Here is a 27,860-nt window from a genome sequence, read left to right on the forward strand (position 1 = left end):
TAGGGCTGGTTTCGTGTTTGCGAATTCCATTAGTGTTTGTTTGTCCTGGAAGCTTTTGATCTCTCCTTCTATTTTCAATGACAGCCTAGCTGGATATAGTATTCTTGGCTGCATATTTTTCTCATTTAGTGCTCTGAATATATCCTGCCAGTCCTTTCTGGCCTGCCAGGTCTCTGTGGATAGGTCTGTTGCCAATCTAATGTTTCTACCCTTGTAGGTTACATATCTCTTCTCCCGAACTGCTTTCAGGACTTTCTCTTTGTCTCTGAGACTCGTTAAGTTTTACTATTAAATGTCAGGGTGTTTGCCTATTTTTATTAATTTTGAGAGGGGTTCTCTGTGCCTCCTGGATTTTGATGCCTGTTTCCTTCCCCAAATTAGAGAAGTTCTCTGCTATAATTTGCTCCATTATACCTTCTGCCCCGCTCTCTCTTTCTTCTTCTTCTGGGATCCCAATTATTCTAATGTTGTTTCGTCTTATGGTATCATTTATCTCTCCAATTCTGCCCTCGTGATCCAGTAGTAGTTTATCTTTTTCTCAGCTTCTTTATTTTCCATCATTTGGTCTTCTATGTCACTAATTCTCTCTTCTGCCTCATCCTAGCAGTTAGTGCCCCCATATTTGATTGCACCTCATTAATAGCCTTTCTCAGTTCAACTTGGTTAGATTTTAGTTCTTTTACTTCTCCAGAAAGAGTTTCTCTAATAACTTCCATGCTTTTTTCAAGCCTAGCTAGTATCTTTAAAATCATCATTCTGAACTCTAGTTCTGACATTGTACTAATGTCCGTATTGAGTAGGTCCCTGGCAGTTGGTACTGCCTCTTGTTCTTTTTGTTGAGGTGATTTTTTCCATCTTGTCATTTTGTCCAGAGGAGAACAGATGAATGAGAGAACCAAATGCTAACAGGGTAACAATGTCCCCAGAAAATATACTCCAAACAAATCAGAAAAGACCTGAAATCGGGGGAAAAGAAAGGGAAAGAAAGAAAAAAGAAAAAGACAAAAACAGAACAAACAAACAAAAAACCAGAATATGATCAAATATGATCAGGCTGGTGCATAGATCAGTGCCACACATTAGATTTTGGGTGTATTTTGGTCTGTTAGAAGAAAATGCCTCCCAGAATTTTAAAGAAAAACTTATGTATGTACAAAAATAAGGGTTAATATGATGAAGGGATGGAATATGACTGTAAAGATGAAAATTATAAGATTTTATAAAAGGAATTGATAAGTTGTTTGAAAAAAGAGGATTTAAAAAAAAAAGGGCGAGAATGTGATCAGGCAGGAGACTAGAACAAAGCCATACACTAGAGATTTAGGGTATATTTTGAGCTGTTAGAAGAAACTGTATCTCAAAACTTTAAAGAGAGAACAACTTATATATATATGCCAAAAATAAGGGTAACTACTATGAAGGGATAGAATATAACTCTAAAAATGAAAAATAAAAATGTTTTTTTAAAAAAGGGATTGATAAGATGTTGGTTGAAAAAGGGAAAAGAAAAAAAAAAAAAGACAATTAAAAAAAATTAACTTTGAAAGACTGAAGAATCATGGTAAAAAAGCCATGAATTCTATGTGCATTATTCCCCTAGTGCTGGAATTCTGCCGTTCTCATTGATCGGTAAACTTGGTCTTGGCTGGCTGTTCTTGCTGATCTTCTGGGGGAGGGGCCTGTTGCCGTGGTTCCCAAATGTCTTTGCTGGAGGCGGAATTGCCCTGCCCTTGCGGGGGACAGGCTAAGTAATCGGCTCGGGATTGCTCTCGGGAGCTTTTGTTCCCTGCAAGCTTTCTGTACAGCTTTGGAGGCAGAGAGTGAAAATGGCAGCCTCCCAATCTCCGCCGCGGAGGAGCAGAGAACTCGGGGCCCCGCTCCTCAGTGAGCCCCCAGAGAAAAGAAGTCAATCACTTCCGTCTCCCCAGTCTCCGGCTGCACTCCGTGCTCACCCGGCCTGTGACCAAGCGTTTCTATCTCTGGCGCACACCCCGGGTGGAGTCTCCAAACCCAGCAGATCCCTGCGGTGCACTCCCGTGCAGCTCCTCCCCGGGGGAGGAAGGGGAGTCTCCCCGGATCTGCCGCTTGTTGGGTCCCTGCTGGAGGAGCACGGGCCCAACTGTGGCCCAGATCATGGTCTATGGCAACCCCGAGCTGAGAGCCCACGCCTCGGCTCCCTCTCTGCAGCCGGCTTCTCCGCTCTGATACCTGGGAGCTCTGCCGCACTCAGGCACCCCCGGTATTTCTATGACCCCGAGGGTTCTGAGACCACCCTGTCCTGCGAGGGTTCCACCCCCCACTTAGCCACTGGAGCAACGTCCCTCAGCAGAGCAGACTCTAAAAGTTCTGATTTTGTGCTCGGCTGCTCTATCACTTGCCAGAAGTGGCCGACAGAGGACCCCTCCTCCGCTGTCTATCCTCCCAAATATCACCTCAGATTCACTTCTCCGCACGTCCTACCTTCCAGAAAGTGGTCGCTTTTCTGTTCAGAGAGTTGCTGCTATTCTTTTCTTAGATCTCCTTTTGAGTTCATAGGTGTTCAGAATGGTTTGATCCCTATCCAGCTGAATTCCTGAGACCAGACGAAATCCAGGTCTCCTGCTCCTCCACCATCTTGCTCCTCTCCTCATCTCATTCTTAATTTACTACTATTTTAATGAACTTTGTAGATAAAATTATTTTTTAACTGCCAACAGTTGACATTTATTGGGTTCTGTCCTAAGTGCTATACTTGGATTTCACCTAATGGTCACACCACCTCTATGAGGCCGGCATTATTGCCCCATTTTACAAATGAGAACATCATGGTTTAGGAAAGTTAAGTAACTTGCCTCAGGTTATAGATTGAGCAGGGAGCTAGAGTTAAAAATCAGCATTTCAACAGTAGCACCTCTTTATTTCTTCTCTATTCATTTGGAAGTTACACTCTTAATTTTTCAGTTATCACCTTCTGGAATTCTGATTAGACAGCCTACATGTTTCTCTCTTTCATCTTATCTCTTCTTTGTTTCTTGGTTTTTCTTTTTTTTTTTTTTCTCCTGGTAAGACTTTATTTTTTCAGAGCAGTTTTGTTTTTTTTTTTAAGATTTTACTTATTTGAGAGAGAGAAACAGAGACAGCGACTGAGATAGCAAGAGAGAGAGCACAAGTGGGGAGGAGAGAGAGAAGGAGGCTCCCACTGAGCAGGGAGCCCTCCACCCACCCGGGGCTCAATCCCAGGACCCTGAGATCATGACCTGAGCCCAAGGCAGATGCTTAACCGACTGAGCCACCCAGGCGCCCCTTTTCAGAGCAGTTTAAGGTTCACAGCAAAATTGAGGGGAATGTACAGCCATTTCCTGTATACCCTTGGCCCCCACACATGTATAAAGTCTGCCACCTCCATCATCCACGTCCCCCACCAGACCAGGACATTTTTTGCAATTGTTGAACCTACCTGGATACATTATAGTCACCCACAGTCCATAGTTTACATACAGTAGGGTTCCCTTTTGGTGTTGTGCCTTCTGTGGCTTTGAACAAATGTATGATGACATGTGTCCATCATTATGGTGTTGAGTATTTTCACTGCCCTAAAAACTGTCCATACTCTGCCTTTTCATCTCCTCCTACCTGCTAATCCCTGACAGCCATTAATCTTTTTACTGTTTTCGTATTTTTGCCTTTTCCAGAATGTCATATAGTTGAAACCATATAGTGTGTAGCTTTTTTACATTGATGGTAGTTTCTTCAGATCTGTGTTTTAGTTCATTTATTGTCTCTTAAGATGGGTCTAATCTGCTGTTGAATCAATTATCTAAAATGTTATTTTTATTTAAAAGTTACTGAATTTTGTATTTCTAGATTTTTTAAAATTCAGATTTGCCTGGTCAGTTTTTAGTTTCTTGTTCCTTTATCCCTTCATCCCACTTTGAGCCCATTTTTTATTTCTTTAAGTTTATTAAACATATATTCATCATCTGATAATTCTAATGTCTATAGGTTTTATGTACATGATTCAGCATTTGTTTCTTCAGATTCACACTCTTAGTAGCTTGTGATTTTAGTGGTTTTTGGCTGTCTGAACATAGGTTTTTGGATTTTTTCGGTGGGATTGCACAAACAATGAATCATGGAACACTACATCAAAAACTAATGATGTAATGTATGGTGCTTAACATTAATAATAAAAATGTTTTTTAAAAATTGGGTTATTCCAGAAAAAAATAAAAATAAATAAATTGGGTTATTCCAGAGTATATTGGCATGTGCTTCTGCCATGCGTCTGGGGCCAGCTTCATTACATTCCTCGTACCACTTAAACTACATTTTTGTCTTGGGTTTTTCAGGCAAACTCTTAGGGCCTTTGGCATGATTTTGGTCTAATCTTCTATTCTCTTTGGTCCCTGGGCAATTGCCCTTGAAAGTGCACACTTCAAGTCTCTTGGCATTGCTGGTTTTCTCAGGTGAACACGTTGCCTGTCTCGCGCTTTGCCCATCTTGATTTGCACTGGCTCCTGCAGGTTCACGATTTCTTTATCTGCAATTTAGAAACCCAGATAGCTTTGACTATCACGAGTTATTTTTTAGATGAACAAAACTTGACCTGAACTGGTATGAACTTACTGCAGAAATGTGAATGTGTTTGATTACGTGGTGTTGTCCCACAAGCTGCTAGAGTATTAACATGGTATATATAAACATAGTGCGTTCCCTCTGTAAAAACAAACAAAAAAAACCCAGATTCTGAATTCTGAAATATTACTGTTTCCCTTACTTTACCAAAAACTCTGGGCGCCTGGGTGGCTCAATTGGTTAAGCGACTGCCTTCGGCTTAGGTCATGATCCTGGAGTCCCAGGATCAAGTCCCGTATTGGGCTGCCTGCTCAGCAGGGAGTCTGCTTCTCCCTCTGACCCTCCCCCTCTCATGTGCTTTCTCTCTCTCAAATAAATAAATAAAATCTTATTAAAAAACCCTGATATACTTTTAAAAAGCTTTTTGGGAGAATTCAGTATTGGGAAGAATTTCTTTGAACATCTAGTCTGGCCTGTTTCTGGAAATGGAAGTCTATTTCTTTCATTGTAATACAGTTTATTGTTTTGGGGAGCTTTTTGTTTTGGTGATAGTTCATTTCAATAAAAAGTAGAAATAGTGGAGTCATTAAAAGAGTACTAGTTTTTTTCAGTTTTAAAATTTTTATGCAGATTTGACCTTTTTTGATGTATACTTGCATGAATTTTAACACTTGCATAGATTCCTGTAACTGTCATCACAGTCAGGATAAGAACAGTTCTGTCACCTTTGTAGTTAAACCCTCCTCTATCCCAGTACTAGGCAACCACTGATCTATTCTCTGACTGTAGTTTTGCCTTATCTGGAGTGCTATACAAGTGAATTTATATAATATGTAGCCCCTGAGACTGGCTTCTTTCAGTGTAAGGGCTTGAAATTTATCCATATTCTCTTAGTAGTTCATTGCTTTTAATTGCTAAGTAATATTCCATTGTATGGATGTACCATCCATTCACCTGCTGAGTGACATTTGGGTTGTTTGCACCTGTTGATGATTATGAATAAAGCTGCTATAAACATTTGTGTACAGGTTTTTGTGTGGACAAAATTTTTTATTTCTCTAGGGTAAATACCCAATAATAGGTTTGCTGGATTACGTGGTGCATGTTTAAAATGGTAAGAAACTGCCAGACTGTTTTGTAGAGTGGCTGTACCATTTTGCATTTTCACCAGCAACATAGTCCCGTACTTTATTGGATTATCTGTTTTATTACTGTTGAATTTTGAGAGTTATTTTTGTGTTCTGGGTTTAAACCTTTATTGGCTATGTGATTTGCAAATGTTTTCTCCTAGTTTATAGCTTGGCTTTTCATTCTCTTAATAGTGTCTTTCACAGAACGAGAGGACTTTTTTGATTAAGTCTAATTTACCAACTTTTTCTTTTACGGATTATGCTTTTGGAATCATACCCTAAGAACTCTTTGCCTAATTTAAGTTCATGAAGATTTTCTCCTGTGTGTTCTTCCAAAAGTTTTATGGTTTTATACTTCATATTTAGCTATATGGTCTATTTTGAGTTAATATTATATAAGATGTAAGGGTTAGGTCAGTTTTTTTTTTTATATTGGTTTTTATTTTTGCAAATGGATACCCAGTTGTTGCAACACCACTAATTGAAAAGACTGCTCTTACTCCATTGAGTTGCCTTTGTACCTTAGCCATATTTGTGTAGGTCTATCTGTGGACTGTCTGCTCTGTTCCATTGATATATGTGTTTATTCCTTCACCAATACCCACTGTCTTGATTACTGTAGCTTTACAGTAAGTCTTAAAATTGGATAGTACTTCTTTTTCCAAATTGTTTTGTCTCTTCTAGGTTTGTTTTTTTTTTTTTTTCATATATTTTTTAGCATAGTCTTGTCTATATCTACAAGAAAATCCTGCTGGAATTTTTATTGTAATTGCATTCAATCCATCGGTCAGTTTGGGAAGAATTTATATCTTAACTGTATCAGGTCTTAAAATCCATGGACATGGTATGTCTTTTTTTACTTAAGTCTTTGATTTCTTTCATCAGCATTGTGTAGTTTTCAGCATACGGATCCTTCATATGTTTTGTTAAACTTATACCCAAATATTTCTTTTTGGTGCTATTGTGAGTGGTATTTTTTAAATTTTTTGTTTTTGATTTTTTTATTGCCAGTATTTAGAAATATGATTGACTTTTATATGTTAACCATCTATTCTGTGACCTTATGAAACTCACTTACTCTAGCAGCTTTTCTGTAGATTGCTTGAAATTTTCTACATAGACATTGATGTTGTTTGGGAATAGGGACAGTGTTATTTCTTCCTTTCCAATCTTTTTTTTCCCCCTTGCCTTATTGCACTAGCTAGGACTTCTTGTATCATGTTGGTTAGGAGTGGTGAGAATGAATATTCTTGTCTTGTTCTTGATCTCGGAGGGAAAGCATTCAGTCTTTCACTCCCTGTGAGGTTGGCCATGGGTTTTTTTGTCAATGCCCTGTATCAGGTTGGTGAAGTTTATTTCTCTTAATGGTTTCCTGAGAGTTGTTTGAATCATGAATGATGTTGAATTTTGTCATGTTTTTTGTGTTGTTTGATAATGACCAAATGGTTTTCCTTTTTTTTTTTTTTTTGCCTGTTAATATGATGGATCATATTGATTGACTTTTAAAAGTTTGAATAAGCTTGCATTTCAAGGGTAAGCCCCATTTGGTTGTGGTGTATTATCCTTTTTATATGTTGCTAGATTTGATTTCCTAAATTTTGTTGAGCATTTTTGCATTTATGTTTATGATGGATTTGGTCTGTAGTTTTTTTGTACTGCTTTTGTCTGGTTTTAGTATCAGTGTAATGTTGGCCCCCAAAAATGAGTTGGAAAGTTTTCCCACCTCTTCTGTTTTCTGAAAGAGATTATGTAGAATTGTTTTTATTTCTTCTTTAAATGTTTGGTAGAATTTGCAAGGGCCTGGATTTGTTTGTTGTTTTGTTTTCAGAAGTTTCAAACTATGAATTCAAGTTCTTTAATAGGCATGGGACTATTCAGGTTATCTATTTCTTCTTAAGCAAATGTTAGTAGTTTGTTCTTTTCAAGGAATTGTTAATTTCATTGAATTGTTGAATTTATGGGCATGTAATTATCTATCATGCCCTTACTGTCTTTTTAATCTTGAGTTTGTAGTGATAACCCTTTTTCATTCCTGATGTTGGTAATTGTCATCTTTTTTCTTTGTTAGTATATATAGGGGTTTAATCTGTCTTTTTCAAAGAACGACTTTTGATTTAATTGGCTTTTATCTTTTTTCCCCTGTTTTCAATTTTATGGATTCTCTGCTATTATGTTACTTCTTTCCTCCTGCTTGTTTTGAATTTATTTTACTCTCTTTCTCATTTCTTAAGGTAGAAACTTAGATTGTTTATTTGATATCATTCTTTTTTAAGATAAGCATGTAATGCTACAAATTTTCTTCTAATCACTGTTTTAGCTACACCCTGCAAATTCTGATACTTTGAGCAAAAATTAAATGTCTGATTTCCCTTGCATCTTACTCTTTTGCCCATGATCATTTAGAAATGCTTAATTTTCAGGTATTTGGAGAATTTTTGCCCTGTTACCTTTCTGTTGTTGATTTCTCATTTAATTATATTATGGTCAGAAAACATACTTTGAAAAAAAACACCACACTATTTCAGTTCCTTTAAATTTGTTAAAAATTTTAAATGGCCTTGGACATGCATGGTTTGTCTTGGTGACTCACATACAATGAAAAGAATATACATTCTGCTGTTCTATAGTTTTCTATAAATGTCAGTTAGATTGAGTTTGTTGATGATCGTGTTCAGTTTTTCTGTATCCTTGCTGATACTTTGTATGCTTTTTATATCCTTTACTGAGAGGGGAGTGTTGAAGTCTCCAACCATAATTGTGGATTTTTCCAATTATACTTTCAGTTCTATCCATTTTTGCATGTATTTTGAGGTTCTTCTGTTAGGTGTGTACGTATTTAGGGTCATTATATTTTCTTGGTGAATCAAATCTTTTATCATTATGTAATGTTCTTCTTTGTCTGTGGTAACTTCACTTATTCTAAGGTCAGAAATAATCTGCTGTCTGATTTATATAGCCACTCCAGTTTAATGTGATTGGTGTTTACATGGTATATCTTTTTCTATCCCTTTAGTGAGTTTCTTTTGATAGCATGTAGTTGGGTCATGTTTTTTAATCCATTCTGACAGTCTGGTTTTTCATTGATAAATTTGTTTTAGTGTAGTTATTTGTATTAAGTGTAATTAATTACAACATGATTATTTACATTGTAATATATAAATATAATTATTTCTACTTATTAAGTGTAATTATTAATGTGTTTGGATTTAGGTCTCCCATTTTATTTTTTTCTTTATTCCCTCTGGTTCCCATCCTTTGATTTTCTGTTCTCTTCTTTCTTTTGGATTGTTTGATTTTTTTTCTTTTTTTAAGAAATTATGAATTTTTTTAAAAGATTTTTTTTTTCTTTTTTTTATTTGAGAGGAGAGAGAGAGAACAAAAGCTGTGGGAGAGAAGCAGACTCTCCGCTGATCAGGGAGCCCAACGTTGGGCTCAGTCCCAGAACCCTGAGATCATGACCTGAGCCAAGGCAGACACCCAACTGACTGAGACACCCAGGCACCCCATGAGTTGTTGATTATATCACTTTGTATAGGTTTTTAGTGGTTTCTCTAGGGATTACAATATATGTATACCTACACGGTCTACTTAAAATTAGCATTTTATCACGTTAAGTGGAATGTAGAGCACACCACCTAGGTCCCTTTTCCTTTCCACTCATGTGGTGTAGTTTGTCATCTATTTTTGTTGAAAACCCCATCATACAATGTTAGGACTTTGGCTTTCAACTTGTACGCAATTTAAAGAACTTAAAAGGAGAAAAATTGTCAGTTATATTTAAACCAGATATTTGCTGTAGCTGTTGCTGTTCCTTCATTCCTGAAACTGAGTTATTTCTGTTATCATCTTACCAGTGTCTCAAGAATTGCTTTAGCATTTCTTTTAGAGCAAGTCTGCTGTCGGAGAATTTTTGTTATTTTCCATCTGAGAATCTCCTTATTTTGAAGTAATTTTTGCTTGATAGATAATTCTGGGTTGATTGTTTTCTTTTACCACTTTGAAAGTGGTGATTCACTGCCTCTGGCCTCCATGGTTTCTGGTAGAAATCTGCAGTCTTGGAATCATTATTATTCTATATTTAATATCTTTTTTATAGCTGCTTTTGAAATATTTTCCCTATCTTTAATGTTCAGCAATTTGGTTATAGTGATTGGGTATGGATTTCTTTGAGATTTTTTCCTATTTGAGGTTCACTGAACTTCTTGATTTTAAAATTTTGGTTTTTACTGTTTTGGGGGTGAGTTTTCAGCCATTGTTTTTCACATTCTTGGGGCACTGTACTTTTTTCCCTTTTTTCTGGAACTTTAATGATCCAGATGTTGTATCTTTGTCATTGTGCTGCAGGTCCTTGAGGCTCTGTACTTTTTTCTCATTTTTTTCCTATTCTGCTTGGAAGATTTCTGTTCATATTATCTCTGGATTAACTGATTCTTTCCTCTGTCATTTCATCATGCTTTGTGTCTTTCCAGTGAATTTTAAGTTTGGGTTATTATTATTATTATTATTATTATTTTGGTTTTAAAGATTCCATTTGTTTTTTTTTTTTAAATCTTCTTTCTTTGTGGAGGCAATCTTTCCATTTGTTTCAAGAGTATTTGACCTTCTTGGGAAATGGTTATAATACTTTTTTTTTTTTTTTTTTTTTAAGAGTGAGCATGCAAGTGGGGGAAGGGCAGAGGGGGAGAGAGAGAGAAAATCTCCGGCAGGCTCCACACTCAGCAGAGAACCTGATGCGGGGTCAGTCCCACTTCCCTGAGATCATGACCTGAGCCGAAATTAAAAGCTGGATGCCTAACCGACTGAGCCACCCTGGCACACCTATAATAGCTTCTTAAAAAACAACAACAACGACAACAACTTTGTTCTATAATTCCAGCATCTATATCATCTTGCTTGTCTTTTCCCTTGTGAGATAATGGGATTTTCTGGGGTTTTGAATGGTAGTTAATTTTGGATTGTATTATGGACAGTTTGACTTCTGTGATTCTGGGTCATGTTTAAATCCTGTAGAATTTTTGCTTTAGCAAGCAATTCACCTGGTTAAGTTCAGGCTACAAGTTCCAACTGGCATTCTGTAGGCTGTGGTTCCAGAGTCCGTTCATGTTTTGGATTTTACTTTATATATGCCTGCTAGTATCCAGTCTGGAAAGGTCATAGTTAGTTCTCAGACCATTTCGTATGCTCTTACAGCACGTCCATGCATGCCCAGCTCAGGTGTGAGGCCAGGAGCACATACACAACTTGATAGGCTTTTCACGAACCTCCCTTTCTTCAGTCTCCCTAACAGCTTCTGGCACGTAGGGGAGCCCACCTTCCTGGTTGTTTGGCTAAAAAGTTGGGGCTTTACTTTCCATGACTATGTCAGCCTCTGTGGCCAAGCAGCAAGAAGACAGAGGATAAAAGAAATAGGGATTCTCCTCTTCCTACTGGGACTGCAGTTTCTCTGTCAACAAACAGGGGTTTTGGAGCTTTAGGAGCCTGCCTGAGTGCTGCTGCCTTTGCCCCTATTGCTAGCCTGGTATTCCCTGGGGACCAAGACTAGCGTGAAAGGAATAGAACAGAAAAGCCCCGGGGATTTCCCTCACTCTCCGTTATCCATAGGAATCCCCTTCCTGCTCCTTAGACCAGAAATAGGGGGCTTCTCTGGAGCTCTTCCTTTGTGCATCTGATGTGTGTGTCGGCTTTTGAGTCCAGGCTGGGAGATTCTGGAGGAACAGAAAGTTGGAAACTTGCCCCTGTTATGGTGGTACTTCGAGTCCTGGTTTCCTTTCTATATCTGCCTGCTACCATTTACTTTTCTAGGTCCTCAGATAAATTTGTCCAGTGTTTTTAGTTGCATTCTGTGGGAGAGATAGGGTGGAGTGTGCTTATTTCGTGTGCACTCCTTAGGATTTCAAATCAAGTCACAGAATATGGATTTTCTATTTTCCCTTTAAAAGCAAATACATTAGGAAGATAGTGGTTTAATACTTGCCTCTGTGGTTCCTATTACAATTATTTTCATTGTATTAAAGCCTATTAAGCTACAGAAGGTGGCCATGTGTCAGCACCTCTTATATTTGTGTTTAGAACTTTTCTGGAGCATAGAAATGCCTACTCTTCTCTTTCTGGTTCCAGGTCTCATTTTTCATAGGGTGGAGCTCTGTTTCTTGTAAAAACTTTTTGTATTTGCCTATATCACTCTCAGGTGGCCTAAGGTTTTCTTAATATGTCCTTATAACTCCTTTTACCAAAAAAGGAATTTGTAACGGCCTATTGCTTTTGTAACTAAAGATTAAGAATTCAGAGTTGATGTGTAATTTCTTCTGAGTAACTTCTTTAAGACATAGTGGTGTTTTGTACTTCCATTTAAATAGATACTAAGTTGGTTTTAAGGTCTTTGTGCTAAGAGGTGGAGGTTAACAAAATACATTCTTCTGAGCTGACGTTGGTAAATGTGTTAATTTTTCATTTGGCTAAAACACGTTCTCCTTAATAGCCACTTTGAGTAACTAATGCAGAGTCTTTTAGGAATAGACTTGCATGTTCCTTGTGCTGAAGCCCACTTCCCTTGATTTTCTTCTCTGTTTTAAGCCATTTTATCACAAGACCTCTTCCCTCTAATTAAAAAGAATTTTGACTTCAAATTTTTTCATAAGATGCTGCTAATTTTAAAATAATAGAAAAAAATGTGTTACTGTCTCAAGTAAATTAATTCTTTCAGCCAATATTTGTGGTAAGTTTATTCTTTCAGTGGATATTTATTATGCACTTATTTTGTAATGCCAGGTACTGTACTGGACATCAAGGAGGCAGAAATAAGTGAAATAGTCACAGGCTGGGCATTCAGGAAAATTTTTGTCCATTGAATGAAGTTTATAGTCTGAAGAATTTCTTTTCTTTTTTTTTTTTTTTTTAAGATTTATTTATTATTTGAGAGAGAGAGAGAGCAAGCACAGTGGGGGGGTGGCAAAGGGAGAAGGAGAGAGAGAATCTCAAGCAGACTTCCCACTGAGCATGGAGCCTGAATCAGGGCTTGATCTCATGATCCTGAGATCGTGACCTGTGCCGAAAATTAAGAGTCGGTCGCTTAACTGATGGAGCCACCCAGGGGCCCCAAGAATTTCTTTATTTAAATTTTTATCTTTTGGGGGCACCTGGGTGGTTCAGTCGTTAAGCGTCTGCCTTCGGCTCAGGTCATGATTCCAGGGTCCTGCTCTGCGGGAAGCCTGCTTCTCCCTCTCCACTCCCCCTGCTTGTGTTCCCTCTCTGGTGGCTGTGTCTCTCTCTCTGTTAAATAATAAATTTTTATCTTTTGTACTTTATTGTTCATGTTTAAATCTGTTAATCACAGCTTTGTCTTTAAAATCGGGGATTAAAATAGATCCATTTTAATGAAATACTGTTGTACCCTGGTTACAGGAAAGTCTTGGTAAAGTTCTGGATATATTTGTATCAATTCATGGAGTCGGTTGGTGTTTTGTGTTTTGGGGTTTGTTGTGGTTAAGGATTAGTTTTAGTTAAAAGTACTAGCCATTTAAAAATTTTTTAACTTCTTAGTGAAATACTACACTGAGTAAATGGAATTTTGAGATCACTCAAATAATTGAAGGAAAGTTCTTTATTTCCAGTAATCTGGCCTCACAGGTTCCTAAAAGGTATGTTTTTAAAAAACAAAGCAGTTGTTTTAAGCATTTCTATGTTCCTTTGTTCTTTTATTAAGAGTATTTTAAAAATTGGACCAAAGCATTTATCTTAGCTTAGCCCAGTATTTCTTTTTTCTTTTCTTTTCTTTCTTTTTTTTTTTTTTTTTTAAGATTTTATATATTTGAGAGAGAAACAGAACATGAGAGGGGGGAGAGTCAGAGGGAGTAGCAGACTCCCCACTAAGCAGGGAGGCCAGCTGGGGCTCCATCCTGGGACTCTGGGATCATTAGAGCCAAAGGCAGACACTTAACCTAGGCGCCCCAATGTCCTTTTATTCTTAAATGAAAAGTGAATTCTCCTGATCCAAAAGAAAGGTATAACCTCATTCAGGGTTTCTGAAATGAAATATAGTTAATGTTTTATGTCAAAACTTCTTTCAGTGAGTTTAATCGCCCAGAAAATAAATGTGCATTAGTGTCTCTACAACTTCTTATAGCATTTGCCTGGGATTGGCAGCTATTTTTAATGGTGGAAAAGCAAGAACTGAGAAACAACCCAAGTTCTGATTTTTAGGCTTTTTGACAGACATTTTCAGCAAAACGAGTGTCTTTGTTCTGATTAACAATTTGCTCATAGTGGCTATACAATAAATGTTTGTTGAGAGAGTGGACTTAGCTTGGATTATGTTATATCTGGTTAAAGGCAGAACAGTCCCCCCCAGATCTTAACAAATGATACCTTTCATAGAGGCCCTGGTTGTAGAGAGGATTAATTTACACACAAGCACAACTTCCCTTCTCCAAAACATATCTTTTTATAGCTCTATATATTAGAGGTAATACTGGTGCTGATGTCAAACCTGAGCTTTTGTCCTAACTCTTGGACTTTCCCTTTTTTCTTTGAATTCTTTTTTCTTTTTTTTTGATGTGGTAAGAAAAGATATATGAACTCTACCTTCTTAACAAATTTTTAAGTACATGGTATGACATTGTTAACTCTACATACAATGTTGTATAGCAGATCTCTAGAACTTACTCATCTTGGGTAGTGAAACTTTATACCTGTTAACAGTGGCTCTCTATTTCTTCCTCCTTCCCCTAACAGCTACTATTCTATTTTCTGCTTCTCTGAGTTTGACTGTCTTAGATACCTTATGGATGTGGAATCCTGCAGTATTTGTCTTTCTGTGACTAGCTTATTTTATTTAGCATGATATCCTCAGGGTTCATTTATGTTGTCACATATGGAAGGATTTCCTTCTTTTTATGGCTGAACAATATTCCATTGTATGTATATACCACATTTTGTTGATACATGTACCTATCCATGGATGTTTGGTTGTTTCTGTATCTTGGCAATTGTGAATAATGCTGCAATGAAATGGGAGTACAAATATCTCTTGAAGATCCTGTTTTCAATTTTTTTTTTTTAATAAATACCCAGAAGTGGCATTGCTGGCTGGTATAAAAGGTTTTTGTTTTTTTTGGTTTTTTTGAGGAGTCTCCATACTGTTTTCCATAGTAGTCACACCATTTTACATTCCCACCAACAGTGTATGAGGGCTCCAGTTTCTCCACATCTCACTAACACTTGTTAACTTTTTTTTTTGTAACGGTCATCCTAACAGGTATGAGATGATATCTCGTTGTGGTTCTGTTCTTGTGGCCTGTACGTCTGTCTTTATGCGAGTACCATACTGTTTTCATTATTGTAGCTTTATAATATATTTTGAAATCAGGAGGTGTATGCCTCCAGCTCTGTTCTTTCTCAAGGTTGTTTTGGCTATTCACGTCCTTTGTGGTTCCTTATGAATTTTAGGATTGTTTTTTCTATTTCTGTAAAAAAATACCACTGACATTTTGATTGGGGTTGTGTTGAGTCTGTAGATTGCTTTGGGAAGTGACATCTTACATTTCACGAACACAGGATGTTTTTCCATTTATTTGTGCCCTCTTTAATTTCTTTCAGCAATGTGTTACAGTTTTAAGTGTACAGATCCTTCACTTCCTTGCTTAAGTCTATTCCTAAGTATTTTATTCTTTGTGATGCTATTGTAAGTGGGATTACTTGCTTAATTTCCTTTTTGATTAGGATAGTTCATTGTTAGTCTATAGAAATGCAGCTAATTTTTGTATGTTGATTTTGTATCCTGTAACTCTGAATTCAACTATCAGTTTTTTGTGGAGTCATCAGGGTTTTCTACATATAAGATAAAGTCATCTGCAAATAGAAATAATGTAACTTCTTCCCTTCCAATTTGGATACTCCCCCCCACCCCCCATCCTAATAGCCTTGGCTAGACTTCTAGTACTGTGTTGAATAGAGTTAGGGTTAAAGTGGGCATCCTTGCCTTATTCCTTAATATTAGAGGAAAAGCTTTGAGTTTTTCACGATTGAGTAGGATGTTAGCTGTGAGTTCCATATATGGCCTTTATTATGTTGAGGTAATTTCCTTTTGTTCCTAGTGTGTTGAGAGTTTTAAATAATGAAAGAGTGTTGAATTTTGTTAAATGCTTTTTCTGCATCTGTTGAGTTGATGTGGTGTGTCACTATAATTGATTTTCATATGTTGGGCTATCCACTTGGTCCTGGTGTGTGATGCTTTTAATGTATTGTTGAATTCTGTTTGCTAGTATTTTGTTGAGGATTTTTATATCTGTGTTCATCAGGGATATTGTTCTGTAGTTTTCTTGTAGTGTCTTTGTCTGGCTTTGGTATTAGGGTAATGCTGGCCACATAAAATGAGTTTGTTTGAAAGTGTTCTTTCTTTTTAATTTTGTTGGAAAGAGTTTGAGGATTATTGTTAATTCTTTAAATGTGGTAGAATTCACCAGTGAAGCCATCTGTTCCTGGGCTTTTTTTTGTTGGAAGGGTTTTTGATTACTGAATCAGTCTCCTTACAAATTATAGATGTGTTCAATTTCTCTGTTTCTTGGTGATTCAGTCTTAGTAAGTTGTATGTTTCTAGGAATTTCTTCTAAGTTGTTGGCGTATGTCTAATTTGTTGGCATATTATTGGCATACGATATGTTGGCATATCATAAGTGTCTTATGATACTTCTAGCTCTGTGGCATCAGTTGTAATATCTCCTTTCGTTGTTTATTTTGTTTGAGTTGTCTTTTTATAGTCTAGCAGTTGGTCAATTTTGTTGATCTTAAACCAACTTTTTCATTGATTTTTTTTCCACTGTTTTTCTATTCTGTATTTTATTTGTTTCTTCTCTAATTGTTCTTCCTTTTAACTTTATGCTTAATTGCTTAATTTGTTATTTCTAGCATCTGGTGTAAAGTTAGGTTCTTTGAGATCTACTTTCTTAATGTAAGCATTTATAGCTATAAATGCCCCCTTGATACTGGTTTTACTGCATCCCATAAAATTTTGGTATTCTGTGTTTTCATTTGTCTCAAGATATTTTTTAAATTTCCTTTTCCTTTTTCAACTCATTGGTTGTTCAAGAGTATATTGTTTAATTTCCATATATTTCTGAATGTTCTAGTTTTTGTTTTGCGTTTGATTTTTGAGTCTATTGCATTGAGGTTGGGAAAGATACTTGATATGATTTCTGTCTTCTTAAATTTAAGACCTGTTTTGTGACCTAACATGTGATCTTAGAGAGTGATCTGAATGTGTTGAGAAGAATGTGTATTCTATTTTGCTGCTATAGGGTGGAACGTTCTGTATATGTCTGTTAGGTCCATTTGGTCTGTGGTGTTTCAGTCCTCTTTCCTTCCAGATTTCCTGTCTGGATGTTCTGTGTTCATTACTGAAAATGAAGTATTGAAGTCATTGTATTGTTGTTTATTTCTTCCTTCGCTTCTGTCAGTGGTTGCTTTATATATTTAGATGCTCTGATGTTGGGTACATATATATTTATCATTGTTATATCTTCTTGGTGTATTGACCCTTTTATCATTGTCTCTTGTGACAGTTTTTGACTTAGTCTGTTTTGTCTGATACAAGGTTAGTCCCCTTCCCCCTGCTCTCTTTTGGTTACTATTTACCTGGAATATCTTTTTCCATTCCTTCACTTTCAGCCTATGTTTGTCCTTAAATCTAAATTGAGTCTGTTGTAACAGCATGCAGTGGGATCTTGGTTTATTTTTAAATTTTTTGTAAAATACATTCAGCTGCTCTATGTCTTTTGGGGAATTGAATCCATTTACATTTCTTTTTCTTTTTCTTTTTTTTTTAATATGTACATCACTGGGAACATCCAGAAGTTCCACGGTAGTTTATTTTATTTTATTTTTATTTTATTTATTTTTGACAGAGAGAGCAAGCACAAGCAGAGGAAGCAGCAGGTAGAGGCAGAGGAAGGCGACTATGCTAACTATACCACCAACGCTCCAAGGTAGAGGCAGAGGGAGAAGCAAGCTCCCCGCTGAGCAGGGAGCCTGATGCGGGGCTCGATCCCAGGACCCTGAGATCATGACCCGAGCCGAAGGCAGACGCTTAACCGTCTGAGCCACCCAGGTGCCCCTGAATCCATTTCCATTTAAAGTATTTATTGATAGGGTAGGATTTACCGTTGCCATCTTGTTCATTATTTTTCTGAGTGACTTTTAGGTCTTTTTCGTTCTCTTCCTCTCTTGCTGTCTTCCTTTGTGTTCCCTTGTTTTTATGTAGTGACATGCTTTGATTTCTTTCTCATTCTTTTGCATATCTTCCAAAAGTATTTTCATTGTGGTCACCATGGGACTTACATAAAAGATCTTACAGCGATCTATGTTAAGCTGATAACAACTTCAGTCACATACAAAAACTATGTTTTTGCTTCTCCCTGGCCCCACCCTCACCCCAGCACTTTAACTCAAATAGAGCATTTTAGTTTTTTATACATAAGGTGGGTTTTTTTCCTGTAAAAATAGGGATAATAATCTATTCTTAAAAAAACCCACAACTGTTCTGTTAACCCAGGGGTTCTCAAAGTATGGTTTGCACACCCATAGAGGGTCCCTAGAGATTTTTTTCAACAGGGTCCATTTAGTCAAAACTGTTTACATAATAATTCTCAGATGGTATTTGTCTTTTTCACTGTGTGGACATTTGTAATGATGGGGCAAAGGCAACTGGGAAAACCTGCTGGCACTGGGCCAAATTGTACTAACAGTCATTTTGTGCTGCTACATACTTCAGTAAAACTAAGTGCCAGTTTTACTTAAAGCTGTCTTTGGGGAAGTAGATAATTAATTTTGTTAAATCTAAACCCTTGGGTATATGGGTTGTTTTTTTTTTTAAGATACAAATTTTATTTTATTTTATTTTTAATTTTCTTATTTAAAGTCCAGTTTGTCAGGCACATGGGTGGCTCAGTCAGTTAAGTGTCTGCCTTCGGCTCAGGTCATGATCTCGGGGTCCTGAGATCGAGCCCCACGTCGGGCTCTCTGCTCAGCAGGAGCCTGTTTCTCCCTCTTCCTGCCACTCCCCCTGCTTGTACTCTCTCTCTGTCAAATAAATGAATAAAATATTTAAAAAGCAATAATAATAAAGTCCACTTAGTTAACATACAATGTAATATTATTTTCAGATGTACAACACTTCCATACAACACCCAGTGCTCATAGCATGGGTATGTGGTTTTGTAAGATGTGTGATGAAATGGGAAGTATGCAGACTTCTGCATACTCAAATATACTACTTATTCTAAGGAAAAGTACATGTGTATTTGACTGCTTTTGTGAACTCAATTAGCTGCTTTTTTTTGAAGATTTTATTTATTTATTTGAGAGAGAGCGTGCGAACGGGAGGGAGAGGGAGAGAGAATCTGAAGCAGATTCCATGCTGAGTGCAGAGTCTGACACGGGGTTTGATCTCACAACCCTGAGATCATGATCTGAGCTGAAACCAAGAGTCAGACACTCAGCTGACTGAACCACCCAGCTGCCCCTCAATTAGCTGCTTTTTAAATGGAATACCATTTTTACTCCAAAGAATGACTGTGGTTGCACAGACATGGGTATTTGCCAGGTGTCTTCTTGGAAATGAATGAAGTGAGCTTGTCATTTCATGGAAAACAGCCGACAGTATTTATTGCCCTTGGTAAAATGTAAGCTTTTCAAGTGAAAATTAGAATTTTGGGAAACTTGTATTCACCACCCTTTGCTTTGGCAGCTTTAAAGAGTGTTCTGATGGGGCGCCTGGGTGGCTCAGTCATTAAGCGTCTGCGTTCGGCTCAGGTCATGATCCCAGGGTCCTGGGATCGAGCCCCGCATTGGGCTCCCCGCTCGGCGGGAGGCCTGCTTCTCCCTCTGCTACTCCCCCTGCTTGTGTTCCCTCTCTCGCTGTGTCTCTCTCTTCAAATAAATAAATAAAATCTTAAAAAAATAAATAGTGTTCTGATAAGGTGATTGGTGATATTAATGTGATTTCTTTTTTTACATTATATGATGCAGTGTATCAACATTTGGAAGGCCTGCATAAGCCAGTGAACCAATATTTTCCAAAATTTAAAAAATATATGATGTCATAAAATCATGAGTAAAAAGATCTACTTACCATGGAAGATAGACCATTGGATTTTAATGTAACAGACAAGTTCACTGATCTGGTTTGCACTTCCACATTCTAACTAACCTTTAAGAAACTACCACTTGTCAAGTTTTGGTGTAGTATCAAAGAAGAATATCTTCACAGTGATTTCAAAAAGCTGTTAAAATACCCCTTTTCCCATCTCTGCATGTCTGAGGCCAGATTTTCTTAATATAGATAAAAGAAAACCATTTCTCCATTCACAACACTTCTGACATGTGTGGGTTTTCCACACCAAGCAATTCTCCAGTTCTCTGTGGGGTCCTACAGTTTAATTCATTCCAGCACTAACTACCCAGAGGTAGTGCCGACCTCACAGGTCAAGGGCTCAGTCCCACAAGATTGCCCCCATTTCAAATGCCAGCTGCAAGGTTCAAGTTATCACCGATACTTCTGGCCAACCAGCTGTATAAATCCAAGGTTTCCACAACCTCTCCTCATATTCAGTAATCTTTTATAATAGCTCACAGAACCTAGGGAACCCTTTACTGGTTTATTATAAAGTACATTATAAAGCATACAGATGAACCACCAAGTGAAGAGGTACAGAGGGCAAGGTCAAGAAGGATCCCAAGGATGCCTGGGTGGTTCAGTTGTTAAGTGTCTGCCTTCGGCTCAGGTCATGATCCCAGGCTCCTGGGATCAAGTCCCACATCGGGCTCCCTGCTCGGCGGGAAGCCTGCTTCTCCCTCTCCCACTCCCCCTGCTTGTGTTCCCTCTCTCGCTGTGTCTCTGTCAAATAAATAAATAAAATCTTTAAAAAAAAAAGCTGAAATAACATTTAAAAAAACCCACGGATTTAAAAAATAAAGAAGGATCCCAAGTGCCGGAGCCCCTGTCTTTGTGGGGTTGGGATGTGCCACCCTTCCAGCAAATGGATGCATTCACCAACCCAGAAGGTCTCTGAACCACTTCATTCAGGGGTTTTATGGTTCTATAACGTGGGCGTGATTGGTTAAATTATTGGCCATTGGTGATTAACTTGATGATCCCCAGCCCTTCTACCCTCCCTGGAGGATGGGAAGTGGGGCTGAAAGTTCCAATGCTATAATCACATGGTTGGTTCCTCTGGCAGCCAGCCCCATTCTGCAAGTCACCTCAACCATAAACTTCCCTATGGTTGAAAGAGGCTTATTATGAATAACAAAATACGCTTCTCTCACCCCTCCCACTCAGGAAATTCCAGGGGTTTTAGAAAAGCTCTCTGCCAGCAGCAAGGATGAAGACTATATGTATGTATGTGTGTAAATATATATATACATATATTTATTATATCACTATCAAAATAGACTTCAGCCAACATAAAATAGCACAGCAGATTGAATGTCAAAGCAGATATGAAAACATAGCAGTTTCGTATCAAGACAGAGTGTTGCAAAAATGGAAAATAATGCCCTCAGTAATTTTTTTCAGCTTGGAAAATAGTTTTTTTCCATAAAAAAATGTATTTAACTTATAAAAGATTTAGTATTGTTAACTTTGAGTCAGTAATTTTTCTTGTTTTTTTTATTTCTAATACCTTAATGTCTATAGATAAAACTCCCATTAACAAAAGTTCTTTAGGTTCCTCAGTAATTTAGGGTTGCAAAGAAGTCCTGAAACTAAAAAGTTTGAGATCCATTGTTTTAACCTTCTAAGGTTGTTGAAAGTTAAACAGATTTATTCATAAACCTGAAATAATTTTGTAAAATATTTTAAGTGTAGGTTTATAAATATATTTTTTTAAGATTTTATTTATTTAATTGACAGAGAGAGAGAGACAGCGAGAGAGGGAACACAAGCAGGGGGGAGTGGGAGAAGGAGAAGCAGGCTTCCCACCGAGCAGGGAGCCCGATGCGGGGCTCGATCCCAGGAGCCTGGGATCATGACCTGAGCCGAAGGCAGTTGCTTAACCAGCTGAGCCACCCAGACACCCCATTATTTTTTTATTTTTAATAGCCCTTGCTGTTACATTGCTGTGCAAGTCCCTCAGGTTCAGACTTTGGAGAAGAGACAATGAAAGAGAACATGCAGAAGTAATTGCTGTTATGAAGCTCATTAGTTTAGATGGGGAGTGGCGGGGGGGGATTCACATAGAACTCTGTTGTACAAACCAAACAGTGAAAATGTAACATGCTGGAGGCTGTTTTGTCCTAAATATGTTGTTACATATTTGTAATACACGTATATGTATTTGTGTGAGTGTGTGTGCTTGGTCATACCACAAACAGCTGTGCTCTTCATGATTCTAGTGCATTACTCGTCCAAGTTGCTCTTTAAATTTTGAAGTTGTCCCCTTCTTCCCTTGCAGGTATAGAACAAGATGCAGTGAATACTTTTACCAAATATATATCTCCAGATGCTGCTAAACCGATACCAATTACAGAAGCAATGAGAAATGACATCATAGGTAAGCAGTGCTTGAAGCTATGGCAAAAAAAAAAAAAAAAAGCATGTTTTTGGTTATTAACTAAGAGATTTTTTATGAACATGGAATTCAACATACCCTTTCCTAGTCTGTTTTCAGAGCACTTTATTATATGAACTGTATCTCACTTGAAATTTTCCTCTCTTATATGTTGGACCCAAATTCTTAGACTTTGCCTTAGATAACAACAGTGGCAAGGGAACAATAATAGCACACATTTATTGAGTGCTCACTGTGTCTCAGACAGCATTGTAGGTGCTTTCCATGGATAAACTCTAATTTTCTAAAGAACCTTGTAACGTAAATATAATTACTATTTTATAAATGAGGAATCGGAAGCACAAAGAGGGTAAATAATTTGCCCAGAGTAACACAGCTCAGACACACAGTGTTTTTCAAACTGTAGATTCAGACCAGTCTCCTCTTAGACCTCAGCTTCCTGCCAAAAAAAAAAAAAAAAGACTAGAATAGAAAAATTGAGGTGCTTGGTAATAAGGGCAAATAAACATCATTTCAGAACATTGTTTTCATATACGTATCTGTATACTGTGTCATGTATATCTATTTCTCTGTAGGTCATAGTAAGAAAAAAATTGAAAGTTTTTGCTGTGTTGTATCAGGACCTTAGGTGCACCTGTAATCACAGATGACAGTGGTTTGTTTGTTGATTAAATATTTATTATAGTCCCATCAAGTCCTAGTACTGAGTTTTATATTTTTATTACAGGGACTTTATATTTTTTATTTATGAAATAAATGATGTTATTCTGCGTGTTTTTCTGCTCCTCGCTGATTCTTCCCAGTGTGGGGCTCTTTAAATCTTTACTATAGATACTTTGACTCGCTCATCATTGGACACAGTGAAACCTGTCTGAGCTGTGGTTCTTAAATTGGCCCACTATACTTACCATTGAACAACTGTGGGCTATTTTGGGGCCCATCAGCTGCTGGCCCCATTGTTTTTCTTTTCTTTCTTCCACACAGACGCCTATAACATGTAGGTCTTGTGGCTGGTGGTTGTTTGTCCCCATTTGCTTATATTTTGGGTTTTCACGCTGTTTTGTTGCAAATGTTGTCATTGGATTTTGGCTTTTCTATGTAGTTCCTCTATTTTTATGTGGGAATTTGTTGCTGCCATCTTCCAGACTTCTCTAGACCAACATTTCCTATATAATAATACAACTAGGGTGTCCTAACTGATTACCGTTTGGCTATTTGAGGAATTGGTTGGCTAGTGATTCCTTTGAGGATTCATTTTTACCAGTGAATAACCAAACTGTCTGGGGTAGGGGAGAAAGGAGGATTTTGTTTTAAATTTTTTATTGTTATATTAATCACCATACATTACATCATCAGTTTTTGATGTAGTGTTCCATGATTCATTGTTTGTGCATAACACCCACTGCTCCATGCAGAACGTGCCCTCCTCAATACCCATCACCAGGCTAACCCATCCTCCCACCCCCCTCCCCTCTAGAGCCCTCAGTTTGTTTTTCAGAGTCCATCGTCTCTCATGGTTCGTCCACCCCTCCGATTTCCCCCCCTTCATTCTTCCCCTCCTGCTATCTTCCTCTTTTTCTTTTTTTTTTTAACATACATTGTATTATTTGTTTGAGGTACAGATATGTGATTCAACAGTCTTGCACAATTCACAGTGCTCACCATAGCACATACCCTCCCCAATGTCTGTCACCCAGCCACCCCATCCCTCTCACCCCCCACCACTCCAGCAACCCTCAGTTTGTTTCCTGAGATTAAGAACTCCTCATATCAGTGAGGTCATATGATACATGTCTTTCTCTGTTTGACTTATTTCACTCAGCATAACACCCTCCAGTTCCATCCACGTCATTGCAAATGCAAGATCTCATTCCTTTTGATGGCTGCAGAATATTCCATTGTGTATGTGTGTATATATATATATATATATATATATATACCACATCTTCTTTATCCATTCATCTGTCGATGGACATCTTGGCTCTTTCCACAGTTTGGCTATTGTGGACATTGCTGCTATAAACATTGGGGTGCACGTACCCCTTCGGATCCCTACGTTTGTATCTTTGGGGTAAATACCCAGTAGTGTAATGGCTGGATCATACGGTAGCTCTATTTTCAACTCTTTGAGGAACCTCCATACTGTTTTCCAGAGTGGCTGCACCAGCTTGCATTCCCACCAACAGTGTAGGAGGGTTCCAGAAAGGGGGATTTTTGAGCCAAATAAATTACATTTAAAAATGAAATATCAAAGATGGCAGAGGAGTAGGAGACCTGGATTTCATCTCCTCTCAGGAATTCAGCTGAATAGGGGTCAAGCCATTCTGAACACCTACGAACTCAACAGGAGATCGAAGAAAAGAAGAGCAACAACTCTCTGAACAGAAAAGCGACCACTTTCTGGAAGGTAGGACGTGCGGAGAAGTGAATCCGAGGTGATATTCGGGAGGATAGACAGCGGGGGAGGGTCCTCCGTCGGCCGCTTCTGGCAAGTGATAGAACCACGGAGCACACAATCGGAACTTTTAGAAGTCGGCTCCGCTGAGGGACATCACTCCGGTGGCTAAGCGAGGGGTGGAACCCTCGCGGGACAGTGTGGTCTCAGGACCCTCGGGGTCATAGAAATACCGGGGGTGCCTGAGTGCGACAGAGCTCCCAGGTATCGGAGCGGGGAAGCCGGCTGCAGAGACGGAGCCGAGGCGCGGGCTCTCAGCTCGGGGTTGCCATAGACCATAATCTGGACCACAGTCGGGCCCCTGCTCCTCGAGCAGGGACCCAACAAGCGGCAGATCCAGGGAGATTCACCTTCTTCCCCCGGGAGGAGCGGCGTGGGAGTGCACCGCAGGGATCTGCTGGGTTTGGAGACTCCACACTGGGTTGGGTGCCAGAGATAGAAACGCTCGGTCACAGGCCTGGTGAGCACGGAGTGGGCTGGAGACCAGGGAGACGGGAGTGACTGACAGCTTTTCTCTGGGGGCTCACTGAGGAGCGGGGCCCGAGTTCTCAGCTCCTCCGGGGCGGAGATTGGGAGGCCGCCATTTTCACTCTCTGCCTCCAAAGCTGTACGGAAAGCTCGCAGGGAACAAAAGCTCCGGAGAGCAACCCGAGCAGATTACTTAGCCTGGACTGGGCAAGGGCGGGGCAATTCTGCCTCCAGCAAAGACATTTGGGAACCACGGCAACAGGCCCCTCCCCCAGAAGATCAGCGAGAACAGCCAGCCAAGACCAAGTTTACTGATCAATGAGAACGGCAGAACTCCAGTGCTAGGGGAATACTGCATATAGAATCCATGGCTTTTTTTCCCATGATTCTTTAGTCTTTCAAAGTTAATTTTTTTTTTTACCTGTCTTTTTTTTTTTTTGAATTTTTCTTTTTCCCTTTCTCAACCAACATCTTATCAGTCCCCTTTTTAAAAAATTTTTTTTATTTTTCATTTTTATTTTTCATTTTTAGAGTCATATTCTATCCCTTCATAGTAGTTACCCGTATTTTTGGCATATATATATAAGTTGTTCTCTCTTTAAAATTTTGAGATAGTTTCTTCTAACAGATCAAAATATACCCTAAATGTCTAGTGTATGGTTTTTTTCCTACTCCTCTGCCTGATCACATTCTCTCCCTTTTTTTTTAAATCCTCTTCTTTCTTTTTTCAAACAGTTTCTTATCAATTCCTTTTATAAAATTTTTTATAATTTCCATTTTTACAGTCATATTCCATCCCTTCATCATATCAACCCTCATTGTACATATATAAGTTTTTCTTTCTTTAAAATTTTGGGAGGCACTTTCTTCTAACAGACCAAAATACACCCAAAATCTAGTGTGTGGCACTGATGTATATACCAGACTGATCATATTTGATCACATTCTGTTTTTTTTGTTTTGTTCTGTTTTTGTTTGTTTTTATCTTTTTTTTTTTTTCTTTTTTCTCTCTTTCCCTTTCTTTTCCCACTGCTTCAGGTCTTTTCGGATTTGTTTAGAGTATATTTTCTGGGAACGTTGTTACCCTGTTAGCATTTTGTTCTCTCATTAATCTATTCTCCTCTGGACAAAATGACAAGACGGAAAAAATCACCTCAACAAAAAGAACAAGAGGTAGTACCGACTGCCAGGGACCTACTCAATACGGACATTAGTACGATGTCAGATCTAGAGTTCAGAAATCATCACTTTAAAGATACTAGCTAGGCTTGAAAAAAGCATGGAAGTTATTAGAGAAACCCTTTCTGGAGAAGTAAAAGAACTAAAATCTAACCAAGTAGAAATCAAAAAGGCTATTAATGAGGTACAATCAAATATGGGGGCGCTAACTGCTAGGATAAATGAGTCAGAAGAGAGAATCAGTGGTATAGAAGACCAAATGATGGAAAATAAAGAAACAGAAAAAGAGAGATAAACAACTACTGGATCACGAGGGCAGAATTGAAGAGATAAGCAATACCATAAGACGAAACAACATTAGAATAATTGGGATCCCAGAAGAAGAAAGAGAGAGGGGGGCAGAAGGTATAATGGAGCAAATTATAGCAGAGAATTTCTCTAATTTGGGGAAGGAAACAGGCATCAAAATCCAGAAGGCACAGAGAACCCCTCTCAAAATTAATAAAAATAGGTCAACACCCCAACATCTAATAGTAAAACTTACGAATCTCAGAGACAAAGAGAAAATCCTGAAAGCAGCTCGGGAGAACAGATATGTAACCTACAAGGGTAGAAACATTAGATTGGTAACAGACCTATCCACAGAGACCTGGCAGGCCAGAAAGGACTGGCAGGATATATTCAGAGCACTAAATGAGAAAAATATGCAGCCAAGAATACTATATCCAGCTAGGCTGTCATTGAAAATAGAAGGAGAGATCAAAAGCTTCCAGGACAAACACACACTAAAGGAATTCGCAAACACGAAACCAGCCCTACAAGAAATCTTGAAAGGGGTCCTCTAAGCAAAGAGAGAGCCTAAAAGCAACATAGACCAGAAAGGAACACAGACAATATACAGTAACAGTCACCTTACATGCAATACAGTGGCACTAAATTCATATCTTTCAATAGTTACCCTGAATGTAAATGGGCTAAATGCCCCAATCAAAAGACAGAGGCTATCAGATTGGATTAAAAAACAAGACCCATCGATATGCTGTCTGCAAGAGACTCACTTGAGACCCAAAGACACCCCCAGATTGAAAGTGAGGGGGTGGAAAACCATTTACCATGCTAATGGACACCAAAAGAAAGCTGGGGTGGCAATCCTTATATCAGACAAATTAGATTTTAAACCAAAGACTGTAATAAGAGATGAGGAAAGAAACTATATCCTACTTAAAGGGTCTATCCAACAAGAAGATCTAACAATGGTAAATATCTATGCCCCTAACATGGGAGCAACCACCTATATAAGCCAATTAATAACAAAAGCAAAGAAACACATCAACAACAATACAATAACAGTGGGGGACTTTAACACCCCCCTCAATGAAATGGACAGATGGTCTGAGCAAAAGATCAACAAGGAAATAAAGACTTTAAATGACACACTGGACCAAATGGACTTCACAGATAATATTCAGAACATTCCATCCCAAAGCAACGGAATACACATTCTTCTCTAGT

General features: G+C 38.2%; 1 protein-coding gene across 3 annotated transcripts in view; it reads left to right on the forward strand.

The window, feature by feature from the left end:
• AKAP10 (A-kinase anchoring protein 10) overlaps positions 1 to 27,860 on the forward strand; it is a 98,155-nt gene that overhangs the window by 26,483 nt on the left and 43,812 nt on the right. For all 3 annotated transcript variants that reach the window (XR_010408682.1, XM_045889772.3, XM_064583213.1), the window contains exon 5: positions 22,130 to 22,228. Coding sequence is in view for 2 of the 3 variants with exons in the window: in XM_045889772.3 (XP_045745728.1) it covers positions 22,130 to 22,228 (99 nt within the window). In the remaining variant the exon portion in view is untranslated. The remainder of the gene's footprint in view (positions 1 to 22,129; positions 22,229 to 27,860) is intronic.

The sequence above is a fragment of the Mirounga angustirostris genome, unplaced genomic scaffold (assembly GCF_029215605.1).
Source record: "Mirounga angustirostris isolate CCGP_5_RB_7025 unplaced genomic scaffold, mMirAng1.0.hap1 SCAF_17, whole genome shotgun sequence".
Lineage (NCBI taxonomy): Eukaryota > Metazoa > Chordata > Mammalia > Carnivora > Phocidae > Mirounga > Mirounga angustirostris.